The sequence below is a fragment of the Thermobia domestica genome, chromosome 14 (genome assembly GCF_964235325.1).
Source record: "Thermobia domestica chromosome 14, izTheDome1.hap1.1, whole genome shotgun sequence".
Taxonomy (NCBI): Eukaryota; Metazoa; Arthropoda; class Insecta; order Zygentoma; family Lepismatidae; genus Thermobia; species Thermobia domestica.
The window spans coordinates 137,918,656-137,934,811 of NC_137467.1; the positions used below are offsets into that span (position 1 = coordinate 137,918,656).

Genomic DNA, 16,156 nt, shown 5'->3' on the forward strand with positions numbered 1-16,156 from the left:
AAAGTAGCCAACGTAAAGGGGAAAAAAAGTGTAAAATTCGAGTGTGTCTCGAAAGCCAACTAGTAAGTCCTATTGTTGTTATTACAATTACAAATGTCAATATCCAAAAGTGCCTGTGGTTCTTTTTTCAATAAGATATACTCATCTTAGGTAAGTAAATAGAAAAATGAAAAAGGAAGAAAAAATGGAGGCCTTAAAAGTAAAACGTAGGAAAATTCACAAGATGCTGCCAACAATGCACGGAGCAAAGTGGGGCGGTGGGTCAGAGTAAGTCTCAATGGTTCAAAAAGTGTTACCCCACTGACCCATTCCATCTCTGGAATGAGTCATAAACAGGGTTTGAAAAAACCCGGGTTTTTCTGAAAAAGCCCAACCCACCTGGACCCATATGGGTTTTTTCGGGTATTTTCGGGTTTTATTGGGTTTTTTCGGGTTTAATTGGGTTTTATCAAAATATTTCAATGTCTTTGGGGTAAAAGTGTTAAAATGTGATTTATATTTCAAGATTATCATTGTCACAACTTGCAACAATTTTCTAATCACTGCTGTTTTGTAAAAATGGTCGCCATTTTGAAATTTTACGTTGGTTCATCGCCAAAATATATACAGCTAATTTAGAGTATCTCGTGCTTCTACTCTAAAAATTTCGATTTAAAAGACCGAAAATTGCGCCTTATAGCGTGCATACCCGCTATTTTGAAAAAAATAAATTGTCACCATTTTGAAATTTTACGTTGGTATGCCGCCAAAATCTATACAGGAAATTTAGTGTGTCTCGTGCTTGTACTCTGAAAATTTACACTTAAAAGACCGAAAGTGACTCCCTGTAGTATGTGTGGTACAAGCAGACGAACGAACAAATACAGATTGAATCATCCCAGAAGCCTTAGTGACGTTTGCCAAATATGAACACCAAATATATTAATTTAACAGCATAAAATAAACGTTTTTTATTGTTGAAGTTCACTTTCGATACCTTGTGCGTTCAATTACGGGAATTTCCCGAGCACTTGTTTCAAGAGGGATCTTTCCAGAAAATTAACTTAAGACCATTAAGAAAGATAGAATTCATATTTTATAAAATAAACTAGCTTTTGGTTAGCTGGGCGCTCTGCCCCCAGATCCCCGAGTTTGCTCGGCCTACGGCCTCACATTTCTTATCTATTGCCCTGCGCATCAACAGTGAATTTCATGAACTTGCTCTTCATATTTCCTGAATCTGCCCACCCGGAGGCATCGCCCCCCGCACACTGTCTTCGCTTGGCCTACGGCCTCGCATTTCTTGAACCCACAATTCTATAATTTCTTTTCCTATTTCAACTATTTAAAAAATAAGATTTTGTATCCCAAGAAAACGCCCATTTAAATAACAAGGGAATTTCTTCATCACCCTTTAGACCCCTAAAAATATTTAAAATATTCACTTTTGGCTATTTTCCTGTCGGTTGGTCCTGGAATGCTATAATCATGCCAAATTTCATCATTCTAATCATGCTGGAAGGGCCTAAACATTTTGGGGTGTAGAAGACGTCCCATATAAATAACATGGGAAAGATTTTTCAGTTCCCCATAAAACCACTCTACAGTTGGGATTTTTTATTTCTGATGTTTCAGTTAGGTAACGCTTACGAAAACATACAAGCATACCGAATTTCAAGATTTTATTCCAATTCTAAGTACCTAAAACATGAGATTATAAGTTTTAAAAAAAAGGCCCATTTAAATAACATGGAGAAATTCTTCATCCAATCTTTAGACCCCCTCAAAATTAAAAATATTAACTTTTGGCAATTTTTCTGTGGGTTTCTCCCGAAAAGCTACAATGATGTCAAATTTAACCATTGTAGCCCTACAGGAAGTGCTCAATAATTTGGGGGTGTAAAAGGTGTTCCACATAAATAACATGGGAAAGATTTTTCAGTTCCCTATAAAACCACTCTAAAGTTGGATTTTTAAATTTTTACTGATTTACATAGGTATTGCTAAGAAAACGTACAAGCATACCGAATTTCAAGTTTTTATTCCAATTCTAAGTACCTAAAACATGAGATTATAGGTCCAAAAAAGGTCCATTTAAATAACATGGAGAAATTTTTCATCCCCTCTTTAGACCCCCTAAAAATTAAAAATATTCACTTTTGGCAATTTTTCTGTCGGTTAGTCCCGGAAAGCTACCATCAAGCCAAATTTAAACATTGTAGCCTTACAGGACGGGCTCAATAATTTATGTCAGCTCATGTAGTTTTATATATAGTTAAGGTGTTTCAGAATGTCTTAAATGAAATTAAGTATCTTCCAGCATAAAATAAATAGTTTTATTGTTGAAGTATTCAGTTCCGATGCTCTGTGCGTTCAATTGGGGGAATTTCTCGAGAACTTCTTTCGGGACGTGTTTTTTTCCTCCTCCCTCGAAAATACAGCTCCCTTTACTGTACATCGAAACTTCCACTAGTACGAAAGTTCGAATTCAGCACTTGAAATAGTAAGCGGTAAGTAGTTCGGAACTACGAGCATCGAGTTTTTAAAATTTGACGATTTTTTACGCTTTTGTTGGTGTTGATTCTACAGAATGCTTATTTGAAGAATATCTACAAATAACTGCACTAAACTGTTGTTGTTGGAAAACTAAATTTTACTGAAGAATACTTATGTTACCATCAAAGGTAAGAAATAATACTAATAGTTTTACTAATGAACTACATGTTTACTGGTAGTACCGGCATCTATGCCTTTAAACACGTCAAACGTATGAGGGACAACGTCCCTCGGCGTCGCCGAGTTGGCGAGCACACTATTCACGGAAAGTATTTTCTAAAGTATAAAATTGCATTTCTTTCCCTTGAAATAGGCTACAAGCATAATCCATACATTAATTTGTTATTTAATTATCTCAAGCTAAGGTAAGGTTATTATTATTATTATTATTATTATTATTATTATTATTATTATTATTATTATTATTCATTCAGTGCATTCAGAACTTTATAAAGGTCTTGTGTTGAATGTTGTTGTATACCTTAACGTGAAAGCATTCAATTCGCCCAAGGAAAGTCCAAAATCTGATAAAAATCACTTTCAATATGATCACCTTGGTTGTATCAATAATATATTAACAAAAAGCTCAAAAACCCAGGTGGGTTTTTTCAGGTGGGTCCAACCCGAAAAAACCCGGTGGGTTTTTTCGGGCTGGGCCCACTTGGGCAAACCCTGGTCATAAACCGTACATCATACTATGATTTAAAAACCTATATCAAAGTGATTAACTCAAAAACAAAAAATAAGACACTTTGCGTACAAATTTCTAAAATGACTACATAATTTAACAAGCTGTCAACAAAGGTACAAATGCTGCTGATTTCGAAAGAGAAAAAATACAACGTGCTTTAACACTAATTTAAATTTGGTTTGTAAATTCACCTGAGCGTGAGGAAGTTATCAGTGTAAAGAAATACATGGGGAAAAAGTTGCAAAAGTAATCAAGTTTAATGAAACAGATCGAAAATAAATTTACAAATTACAAAACTTGTTCGAATTGTCACTCTTCGTTGGGTATGCAAACATGCAACCTACGAAGTATTTCCGTCAGTCACTTGCGTTGACAGGGTGTATTTTATGTGCTGGGTGGCTGCTAAGATCCTCTCTCTCAAATCTTCCATGGATGCTATACTGGTGTGCTGTATGCGATATATTTCATGTGACTCCAAACGTAGAAATCACACGGCCATAAATCCGTACTTCGCGCCGACCATGGTGTCGGGCCACCTCGAACGACCCATCTGAGTGGACAATGTTGTCCAATCACTGTTTCACCCCTCGATACTAGTGGACTCGGACCCATCATATTGGTAAATCATTTTCTCTTCTTGTACCTAGTCTTACCATAAATACTATCCAAACTTTTAAGGATGGCTGTACTTCGGCCCATCTAAACGAGTGATGTCAAGAGCGGTATCGTGAAGCGTGAGTCATTGCTAGATGAGCTGAAGTTGTAAGTGTTCAAGATAGAATGGGGGCTAGTATGAAGATCATGTGGCCGCGATAGCGTTGCACAAGGTAGGCAAATCACCAGGAGAGATTTTCAAAACCGTCCAGAAGCTGCAAATTAGTTTTTAAAAACACGTTTATCGTACTATCCAGCACTGTGAAAGATTGCCCTCGGCAAGGAAGACCACGCACAGTACGAACATCGGAACTTGTGAAAGCAGTGGTGGCGCGTGTCCGACGAAATCCAATTAGGAAACAGTCAGTTTAATCTCTTGCTCGCACGATAAGTAGTGACCTGGAACTTCATGCTTACAAACAACACAATGGATAAATGAACTGAAGTGCCATAGGCTTCTAAAAGCAAAGCGCTTACTTAAGCGTTACGCAGCAAATGGGCACCGTCGCGGTTGAATCCTTTTCACTGATGAAAAGATTTTTCAGTATTAAGGAGACTTTCAACGCCCAAAATTCCCAAAATGTATGCCACATCGTTAAGAGAAGCTGATGAAAAGTCTGTAAGGATCCAGAGGGGTCTGCACCCTCCAACAGTCATGATGTGGTGAGGTGTAAGCTACGAGGGCACAACGGAGCTCAATTTCTGTGAAAAGGGGAGTCAAAACGTCAGCCAAAGTGTACCAAGAAACAACGTTTGAGAGACTAGGTAAGAATCTCACCAACACCCTCTTCCATGGACAGAACCGGAACTTCCAGCACGAGTCACCCTAGCACACACAGAACAGACAACCCACCAGTGGTTGGAGGCAAATGTTCCGAACTTCATTTCCACTTCCGATGGGCCTTATGCAATTCCAGACCTAAACCCTTTGGACTACAAATTATGGTCCAAGCTTCAGTTGATGGTTTGCAAGAAGAAATATTTCAATATTGAAAGTTTAAAACGGTCTCTTCGGAACGGAGCTGCAAATCTTCTAGTTGATGTGTTGCGTAATGGAATTGATTACTGGCCACAAAGACTTGAACTGTGTGCATGCTAATAATGGCCGTTTTGAATGCAGCCATGCAACTCATGTCATTTGGATATTAAAATATCTCTAACCATTTTGTGTCACTTACTTAAAACTTCAGGACAGTATTTATGGTAAGACTAGTTAGTTAGCGTCTCATGCTCCAGCAGTATGGCCATTTTCTCTCTTAGAAACATGGCGCACATGATGCGGTGTGTAAGTTTGACAGCACAGAGGAAAGCTGTCTTTTATGTTCTTATGGGTAGCAACATTTTTCTACTAGCTGATAGATGAAGTACTCCTGTAAAAAAAAAAGAAAAAAGAAAAGAAAAAAAGAAAAAAAGAAAGAAAGAAAAAGAAAGAAAGAAAGAAAGAAAACTACAATACTTTGAGCGTAACCGGTTTTGTGGATTCGAATGTTTCTGGTGGCTGCCTAATACCATGTTCGGCGCGAAGTTCGGATTTAACACCATATAACTTCTACAATTGGGATCTTAGAATCTGGTATACTACATACCGGTAGCATCCGTAGAAGAGTTTGAGAGAGAGTACTTTGGCAGTCGGTCGGCACATAAAGACACGCTCTCATCGAAACTGACAGAGGCTGAAGTACGATGTAGGTTGAATGCTTGCATACGGAACCAAGGAGGCAATTCGAACTAGATTCATAATTTGTAAGTTTATTGTTCATTTGTTTCATTAAACTTTATTACTTTGCAATTTTGTCCTATTTATTTCTCTACACTGACAACTTTCTCACGCTCCAGTGAATTTACGAAAAAAAAAAAAAATCACATTAATGCTACAATGTGTTGGTACTGTTTTTCTGTCTAACTCTTACGAAACTTGACAACATTTGTATCTGTGTGGAAAGCGTATAAAACGAGGAAGTCATTTTAGCAATTTGTATGCCAAGTGCATTAACGTATTTTTTGAGTTAATAACAATACCACAATTTGCGATGTACGACCCATTCAGGTCTGAGTTTCTGGTAATTTCGCGCTTTTCCTTTTTATTCAGTAGTACTTCATTCATCTTCACCGTATTAAAATGCTGGTTTATATGTTTGTGGTCAAGAAAAGTTTGTATGTTTGTGGCCAATCTTTTTGACAATGAGATCTCAAAATCCACAAGTGCTAGAAACGTGCCGTTTTCGCTGGCCGATTCCAAATTTTGTATAGATTTGCCAGTTTTCATTCAAATTTTCAAGAACTTGTCTTTATTTTTCTATTCCACATTTTAGGCGTCGTTGTGACCCTATTAGTTTAATGTTGCCACTAAGATGTTAAGGTTGGTACCCCTGTGAAAGGCAACCGGTAAAGGAGCTACGTCTAGCGGGTTGATGAACATTTCAGGCGCTTTACTTTAAACTGAATGACAAAACCTATTGCAAGCTGGCAACTTCGAAGGTTTGTGTAACCACAATGAGGCCTACTCCGATATGGAATTATAAGACACAAATATTTCAATTTGGTATAATCTATTACTTATCCAAATTTGTCACAAACTCCTCCCCAACATTCTGTATATTAAAATACTACATTTATATGTTTGTTTATAGCAATTCACTCCCTTTTAGTCTTCCTGTCCTTTACTTCTGTCCGTAAAGGAACTTGCACAGATATAGTAAGAAGTGGGTACAAGATTCACGCTCATATTAGAACTGTGCACTGTGTAAATAGCGTAGGTTCAGTTAGTCAGTTATTAGAAAAGTACAAAATAAAACAAATTCTGACCAATGCATATACTACCTAATAAACAACAGCGTTACAGTTTCGGTAAAGTATCTTTGCCTTCATCAGACATTGTCTGATTAATGTGTTTGATGAAGCCAAAGATACTTTGCCGAAACTGCAACGCTATTGTTTATTGGATAGTTATGCTTTGGTCAGAATTTATTTTATTTCATTAAAAAAAAAGTACAAGTTTACTGGTCAAAGTGGACCAGTTGTTCGCAATTTGCAGTATTTGGTTGTAAGTTGGCAAATTTCAGAAAGAAAAAGAAATAATAACTCAAAACAATAGCTGTGCGATTTAAAAATAAAACTCTAGCATTATCCTAAACTGGAAGTCAGTTCTTTGTTCAAAGCAAGCATGCAAGCACTTTTCTTTGTCCATTTTGTTCCTTCTTTGTGGTTTCTAGAAAAATAATTTAATATCCTGGTATGCAGGACTAAGTTTCCTCAAAAAAGACAAAAATGACGTCTAGATAAAACTCCAAGAGCGCTCAAGTCATAATTGTATTTCCATGTTTCCACGAAATCTTAGTTTCCATAGCAATCTGGGGCTGGAGAGGGAGGCGAGTGAACAGGAAATCGACGAGGATCACACAGACATATCTGGTGTTGCTTCCTACCTACACTGGCGGGTTGTGCCTGTGCCGAAAGAAGAAAATGATGACATTCTGGGCTTTACGCAGGAAAAATGCACCACAAACTATTTTTCTTTGCAGCACAAATTACACATGAGGTGCTAGAACACCTGTTGAAATGTTTCTTTCTTCCCTGACTACATTAGATGACAGTCTTCTCAGGTTTACGTGTAGAATGCCAATTCATTTGAAAGACAACAAAAATAATATCCTATATAAATCAATGGACTAAAAATATAAAGATGGCATACATACCCGCGTTAAAGAAATAAAAAGGAAGCAACTGATGTTAGAATAATTGGGCGAATGAAGAAGCACAAGGAAACGGGATACTTCTTTTCTCCCTACGCCCCCTCTTCTTTAACAAAATCCGTGACACAATCAGACGGTGTGGGTCAATGAAAACTTGACCTACTGACTCACCACCCACCTGCCCCACGATCCACTGTCATCCACTTGACCAATGAACCACTCTTGACTCACGACCCACAATGATCCACCACCCACCGTGACCTACTCGTGAGATACTCATTTTTTCCGCAAAAATTCGGAGCCCTAGTCCCACTTAGGATATGTATTACAAAGTATAATGAAAGCAATATGATAACATCCCACGTGGGATTGGAGCCTAACTATATACCAAAAGTCATTTCATTTGACTTGACATTTTGACCGTGATGATCACGCGCACACAAGTTTCATTAACATTTTTATATAATAATTCATATATTAGATGTGATTCAAAAACATATTTTTTCCAATAGTCAGCTCCTAAAAATCTGTACAGGCCGTCTCGAAAGCTAAGTAGCAACTCCTATTACAATTACAAATATCAGTATCCAAAAGTGCCTGAAGTTCTTTTTTCACTTACTAGCTGAACCTGCGCTCTCTACACAGCACATCTTTCACATAGGAGCATGACTCTCCTTGTTATTCTTCACATCTATACATGATCCTTTACAGACATAAGTGAAAGACGTCTTGATACAAATCGGCAAGGGGTACCATAAAGTTTTTTTTAATTTTTTTTTTTAATATCTCGCACCGTTTGCAAGATTTGAGCCTACTTCCGGTTGGAGTTTCTAATTTATGTATGATTCACTTTTCTTTAATCTTGCATGCAGTACGTAATAAGCAAATACATTACACACACAATTAATTATACCTTTATCGTAGGAGACCCGCGTTCTATTCCCGGAGGCAGCTCGTGTGATTAGGATTCCACGTTAATCAGTAGGTCCCGTCTCATATAGCGCTGCTAAAAAAGACGTTAAACTCAAAATCAACTCAACTCAACAATTAATTATAATGTCAGTAATATATGGTGTTTATTGGGTAAAACACTCAAAAAAAAAATAAAGATTCATCTTAGACTGGAGAAATGGTTATCCTTCATTTTTCATTATCATTTGACCATGAAACAAACGTCTAAAATATCCAACCCCTATATATAAATATGTGGTGTTGGAATGTGTAACTCGTAGGATATGATGCTTCACTATTTTTTAAAAAAAATGTCAACACTTCCAGTGTACCCCTAAAAAGTGTATTTAAAAAATAACGGCCATGTCTTATGAATATTCAATTAGAACTGAACAATCTACACAAAATTTGCAATCGATCAGTGAAAACTGCATCTTTCTAGACCCCATGGTTCCCGAGATCTTACTGGCGAAAAGACTGACCACAAACATATAAACCTAGCATTTTAATATATAGACTAGCTGGACCTACGCTCTCTATACAGCGCATCATTTATATATGAGCATGAATCTCCTTGTTTTTCCTCACATCTGTACATGTGTCTTTACAGACACAAGTGAAAGACGTAGTGATAAAAATTGGCAAGAAATACCATAGAGGGGAAATTTTTTCGATTACTTTTTCAATATCTCGAACCGTTCGCAAGATTTGAGCCTACTTCCGGTTGGAGTTTTTAATTCATGTATGATCAGTATTTTCTTTCTTCTTGCATACAGTATGTAATAAGCAAATACATTACACACACAATTAATTATAATGTCAGTGATATATGGTGTTCATTGGGCAAAACACTTCAAACAATAAAGATTCAACTTAGAATGGAGAAATGGCTATCCTTCGTTTTTCATTATCACTTGGGCATGAAACAAACGCCTGAGAGGTATGCAACTCCCATATACAATTGGAATGTATAATGCGTAGGATATGATGCTTTGTTTTTTTTTTCATAATTTCAACAGATCCAGTGTACCCGTAAAAATGTAATAAAGAAATAATGTCCATGTTTTTTTTAAATATTCAATTAGAACTGGACAATCTACATAAAATTTGCAATCGATCAGTGAAATTTTCATTTTTCTAGAGCCTGTAGTTTCCGAGATCTCATTGTCGAAAGGATTGGCCACAAACATATAAACGTCCACAAACGTATAGTTTAAAAGAACTCCAAAGATGGCAGCACAATTCATTTGCATTGATTTTGGAAAATGCTTATTAAAATACAAAGGCTTTGAACAATAATTTTTAAAATAAACTTTATGAAAAAGGTCTATTTAAATAATTTATTTAAAGTACACATACTTTAAAATATGTCTTTGTTAAACGTGAAATCACAAATAACCTTAAATCAAAGGTTTGAAATCTAAAGTTATAGGTTGGAGCTGAGGCGCTTTTGATGCTATTGTAGTATTTTAACAGATACATACATACTCATTTCAAGTAAGTAAATAGAAATAAATGGAAAAGAAAGAAAAATGGAGGCTTTAAAAGTAAAACGTACACAAATTCACCAGTATTCAGAAGATGCTGTCTACAATGCATTACGCAGAGTGAGTCAGTGGGTCGCAGTGGGTAACATCTTGTTGATCCACGATGCACTGACACACATCGCTTGGGATTGAATCAGGACTCTTTGCACAAGAGGCAAACACTTTTCCTGTATGTCCTAGCTCCAGAACACTCCAGAGGAGCTTGGTGACGAGAAGAAAACTTTGGTCAGTTTTATCAAAGTTGAAACCCATCAATAACACGTTAAATACATTCTGTTTAATGAAAATTGACAGATTCTTTTTCAAGGTAAACTTTATAAGCAAACAAACAATCAATCACGATGAGCTCTAGAATACTGGGATTGACTGATCGATAAAACATCTATCTGAAGATTTGAATCACTTCACAATGAATAACTGAATTTACTTCTTCACCAATATGAAAAAGTCTGTGCCAAAATCCAAAACATTAAAATCAAGAATAGTACTTACTTCTTTTTCTGAATATAAAGATTTGGCAACAATGTCAAGAAGCATACGAGTTTCAGCTTGAAATTCATGTCGCTGTCCAGATCCTGTAAAGAAATGCATTTTTCGCATAAATAAAGTTCTTAAGTGTTGTAAACGTGGAATTATTTCATGGAAATATCTGAATTGGAAGTTCTAATTCTATTAGGATACATCATACTTATAATACAAAAACAGATCAGTCTATGAATTCCTAATAGTACATAGTCAAGATTGTCTCTACCTGCAGTGCTTGCCTGCCTGATGCCAACAGATGCCACTAGCGTGCACGTAGTTTGCAGATTTAAAACTATTGTGATGATTTAATTACAACTTAAACTGTAGATTTAATTACAACTTAAACTGTATTGTTTCAATTTAACTACAGGGTCAGTCCTTAAAATAGTAGGACTGATTTTTTCTTTTCTTTTTACAGACTGACGGCGGTTACTCCACCTGTTGTTGGTTGAGGTGGGTCTAAGGAAAGACAGGAAGCAGCGCCAGTCGGCTGCCAGCCATAGCAGGGTAAAGATCGCTCGTCATCGTAACCTCTGCGAGTGACCCTCGTCACGTTGCGTCATGGCCAATCTTTTGGAACAGCGTTACGCCATCAAATTTTGCGTTAAGCTCGGTAAAACTGGGAAAGAGACTCATGAAATAATCAAGACGTCGTACGGTGATAACGCCATTGGAAGATCGAGTGTGTTTGAGTGAGTAGTAGTAATGGGGACACTCTGCCTAACTTTGGACTTTGACCCCGACCTTTGTGACGTCATAGGTCAAAGGTCAGTGACCTTGGCCCGGGGTCAATGACCTAGGGGTACCATGGCCCACCCCCTCTAAATTTTGGCAGGGGTACCATGGCCCACCCCCTAAATTTTGGCAGGGGTACATAGGACCACCCCCCTTAAATTTTGGAAATTGCCAAATATAAAAATTTGGTATGGTAGCCTAGGACCACAGTATGTATCTCTATCCGTATTGGGGGTCTATGTCGTTCCCTTTCATGGGTAAAAAAATTGCCAAAAAGTCAAATTTCGGGGGTTTTTGACCTAATTTATCCCCTTGGATGAGGTGTTATTACCCTATATGGTTATATGGGCGTATACAGGGGTCCATTCCCTTTCATAAGACATGGGTATATTAATGCACCCCTTGAAAAATTTGGGAGGGGAACCTTGGCCCACCCCTTAAATTTTGGAAATTGCCAAATCTAAAAATGTGGTATGGTAGCCTAGGACCATAGTATGTACCTCTATTAGTATTGGGTGTCTATGTCGTTCCCTTTTATGGGTAAAAAATTGCCAAAAATTCAAATCTCGGGGTTTTTTGACCTAATTTATCCCCTTTGATGAGATGTTATTACCTTATATAGTTATATGGACGTATACAGGGGTCCATTACCTTTCATAAGACATGGGTATATTAATGCACACCTTGAAAAATTTAGGAGGGGTACCTTGGCCCACCCCTTAAATTTTGGAAATTGCCCAATTTAAACATTGGGTATTATAGTATAGGACCCTAACATGTATTATGATAAATTTGGGTGGTCCACCTCGTTCCCTTTTAGGGGTACAAAATTGCCAAATATATATATACGTAAGAAATATGTTGTACCACGTGTTTGGTTTTTGGTCCATTTTATCCCCTTTGATGAGATTCTATTACCTTATATGATTACATGGGTTAATTTCCTATCATAAGACATGGGTTGCACCCTTCTTAAATTTTGGCAATAGGCCCCGGCGTATATCTAGTCGAGTCAGCAAAAATTTTTGTGACGTCATAGGTCAAAGGTCAATGACCTTGGCCCGGGGTCAATGACCTAGGACCACCCCCTCTAAATTTTGACAGGGGTACCTTGGTCCACCCCCTAAATTTTGGCAGGGGTACATAGTAACACCCCCCTTAAATTTTGGAAATTGCCAAATCTAAAAATTTGGTGTGGTAGCCTAGGACCATAGTATGTACCTCTATCAGTATTGGGGGTCTATGTCGTTCCCTTTCATGGGTAAAAAATTGCCAAAAATTCAAATTTCGGGGGTTTTTGACCTAATTTATCCTCTTTGATGAGGTGTTATTACCCTATATGGTTATATGGACGTATACAGGGGTCCATTACCTTTCATAAGACATGGGAATATTAATGCACCCCTTGAAAAATTTGGGAGAGGTACCATGGCCCACCCCTTAAATTTTGGAAATTGACCAATTTAAACATTGGGTATTATAGTACAGGACCCTAATATCTATTATGATAAATTTGGGTGGTCCACCTCATTTCCTTCTAGGGGTACAAAATTGCCAAAAATATAAACGTAAGCAATACGTTATACCACGTGTTTGGTTTTTGGCTTAATTTATCCCCTTTGATGAGGTGTTATTACCTTATATGGTTATATGGTCATGTATAGGGGTCCATTCCCATTCATAAGATATGGGTATATTTGTGCACCCCTTGAAAAATTTGGGAGGGGTACCATGGCCCACCCCTTAAATTTTGGAAATTGACCAATTTAAACATTTGGTATTATAGTACTGCACCCTAACATGTATTGTGATAAATTTGGGTGGTCCACTTTGTTCCCTTCTAGGGGTACAAATTTGCCAAACATAAACGTAAGCAATACGTTGTACCACGTGTTTGGTATTTTGGCCCAATTTATTTCCTTGGATGAAGTCCTATTACCTTATATGGTTATGTATAGGGGTCATTCCCTATCATAAGACATAGGTACATTTGTGCACCCCTTTAAAAATTTGGGAGGGGTACCTTGGCCCACCCCTTAAATTTTGGAAATTGATCATTTTATATATTTGGTATTATAGTACTGGACCCTAACATGTATTATGATAAATTTGGGTGGTCCACCTCGTTTCCTTCTAGGGGTACAAAATTGCCAAAATATAAACGTAAGCAATACGTTATACTGTGTGTTTGGTTTTTGGTCGATTTTATCCCCTTTGATGAGGTGTTATTATCCTATTTAGTTATATGGTCATGTATAGGGGTCCATTACCTTTCATAAGATATGGGTATATTTGTGCACTCCTTTAAAAATTTGGGAGGGGTACTTTGGCCCACCCCTTAAATTTGGAAATTGCCCAATTTAAACATTTGGTATTATAGTACAAGACCCTAATATGTATTATGATAAATTTGGGTGGTCCACCTCGTTCCCTTTTAGGGGTACAAAATTGACAAAATATAAACGTAAGCATTACGTTGTACCACGTGTTTGGTTTTTGACCTAATTTATTCCTTTGGATGAGGTCCTATTACCTTATATGGTAATGTATAGGTGTTCATTCCCTATCATAAGACATAGGTACATTGATGCACCCCGGGAGGGGATTCGGTATCATAGTACATGACTCAACATGTATCATGATAAATTTGGGTGGTCCACATCGTTCTCTTTTAGGGGTACAAAATTGCTAAAATATAAACATAAGCAATATGTTGTACCATGTGTTTGGTTTTTGGACCAATTTCTCCCCTTTGATGAGGTTTTATTACCTTATATGATTATATGGTCATGTATATAGGTTCATTTCCTATCATAAGATATGGGTACATTGATGCATCCTTTAAAAATTTGGGAGGGGTATTTTGGCTCATCCACTCGGTTTTAGAAATTGTTTAATATAAGCATTTGGTATCATAGTACAGGTCTCCAATATGTACCACTATAAATTTGGATGGTCCACATCGTTCCCTTTTCATAGGTAAAGAACTACCAAAAATCAAATTTCGGAGGTTATTGACCCCTATTTAGCATGTTATATGGGTATGTACAGAGGTTTATTACCTTTATATGTTTATGTTCCCTTTTAAATTTGGGAATTATCAAATAACAAAATTCGGTAAACGTTTTTCTAGGACCCATTGTAGATGTTGATGTTCCTCTTATGGCCAAATATTCAAAATTTAAATGTTATTGACCGGCTTTATTATTGAATAAGTACAGGATTTATTACTTTTTTCATAAGACACAGGTGTACTTGTGTACCAATCTTAAATTTTGGAAGGGGTACATTTCTTATTGTCGTATCAATAATTGGTAATTGTTCTTAAAATTGGATAGTATCTCATTCATTGGGTAAATCATTATGATCACGTGATCGGTTATTGACCTATGATGGGATTAGGAGTCCAGGACATTGGTACATTGAAACTTTGTAGGATAATTTGATAATGCGTCATTGGTTTTGATTATTCCCGCCAAATATAAACGTAAGCAAGACGTTGTACCACGTGATTGTCCTTGATGAGGTAGTGTACAGGGATTCATTTCCTTTGTTGTGGTACTTCTTAATTTTGAGTACACACACACTTCTAGAAAACAGTTGGTTCTACTCAGGTAAACAATTGACGGACATTATTGACCTTATTGAACATATAATGATATGATTAACTCTAAGACTTAGGTATATCAAGAGAAGTATTCTTTAAATTTGGGAATGGTGATAAACAGAATTTTAACATAAGGTGCGAAATTTGAAACAATACATTGAACTTTAGTCACAGCTCATAGTCTAAGATCATTGGTGGTGATTGATTTGACCTTGAGCTTTAGAAATCTGATAGCTAACCTTATTGAATCTTATGACTCATAGACGAAAGGCAATACATGCTACAACAGTTTAAAATTTAATCATAAGGTGATGTAATCTGACACTAGCAAAGTTATTGTTAATGCAATTTGATTGGATGATCACTATCTTTCCTGCAATCTGATTGGTTGATCACTATCTTTCGTGCAATCTGATTGGTTGATGATTTTCAAATCTTTGCTGTATTCAGTTTTAAGTTTTGTTTAACATTTAAAAATCTTGGTTTCGTTCAACATTTTGCACTCACTGATAAATATGATCAAAACCGTTTATTTGTTAATCGAATAGTTAAAAACCGGATAAAGTTTGACGGTTAACCGTGAAACGTAAAATTTTTAGTTTGAAATTTTTTTGTTTGAAAATTCTTGCTTTCAAATTTTTGTTTGAATTTTTTGTTTCAAAATTTTGTTTGACATTTTTTTGACAACTTTTGTTTCAAAATTTTTTTGTTTAAAAATTTTTCGTTTGAAATTTTTTAAAATGTTTTCGTTTCAAAATTTTTAAAATTTTTGTTTGAAATTTTTCGTTTAGAAAAATTTTTTGTTTGAAATTTTTTGTTTCAAAATTTTGTTTGAAATTTTTTTTTCGCTTCAAAATTTTGTTTGAATTTTTTTCGTTTGAAATTTTTTGTTTGAATTTTTTTTCGTTTCAAAATTTTGTTTCAAAAATTTTTGTTCTAAATTTTTGTTTCAAAGTTTGGTTTGACGTTTTTAAAAGTTTGTGCACTTATTAGTAAAGAACTGGAACTGTTTAGAACAAAAACCTTTGACAACATTGTGGTGCAATAGTACACGTCAGAACCTGGGGTTGTACTTGAAATGAAAAAACACAATTCATTGAAATGGATCATTTTATTACACTCCACATACATCCATACCAGATAGTGGTTCTGGATATTGTCGATACAATGTATTTTGAACTTCGTGCACTAGTTTGTCTTTAGCATATAATTTTAATTC

General features: G+C 36.2%; 1 protein-coding gene across 2 annotated transcripts in view; it reads right to left on the minus strand.

Annotated features, from left to right (window-relative positions):
- Trap1 (TNF receptor associated protein 1) overlaps nucleotides 1-16,156 on the minus strand; it is a 481,869-nt gene that overhangs the window by 301,330 nt on the left and 164,383 nt on the right. For both annotated transcript variants that reach the window (XM_081738896.1, XM_081738897.1), the window contains one exon: nucleotides 10,563-10,645. In XM_081738896.1, the coding sequence (XP_081595022.1) occupies nucleotides 10,563-10,645 (83 nt within the window). The remainder of the gene's footprint in view (nucleotides 1-10,562; nucleotides 10,646-16,156) is intronic.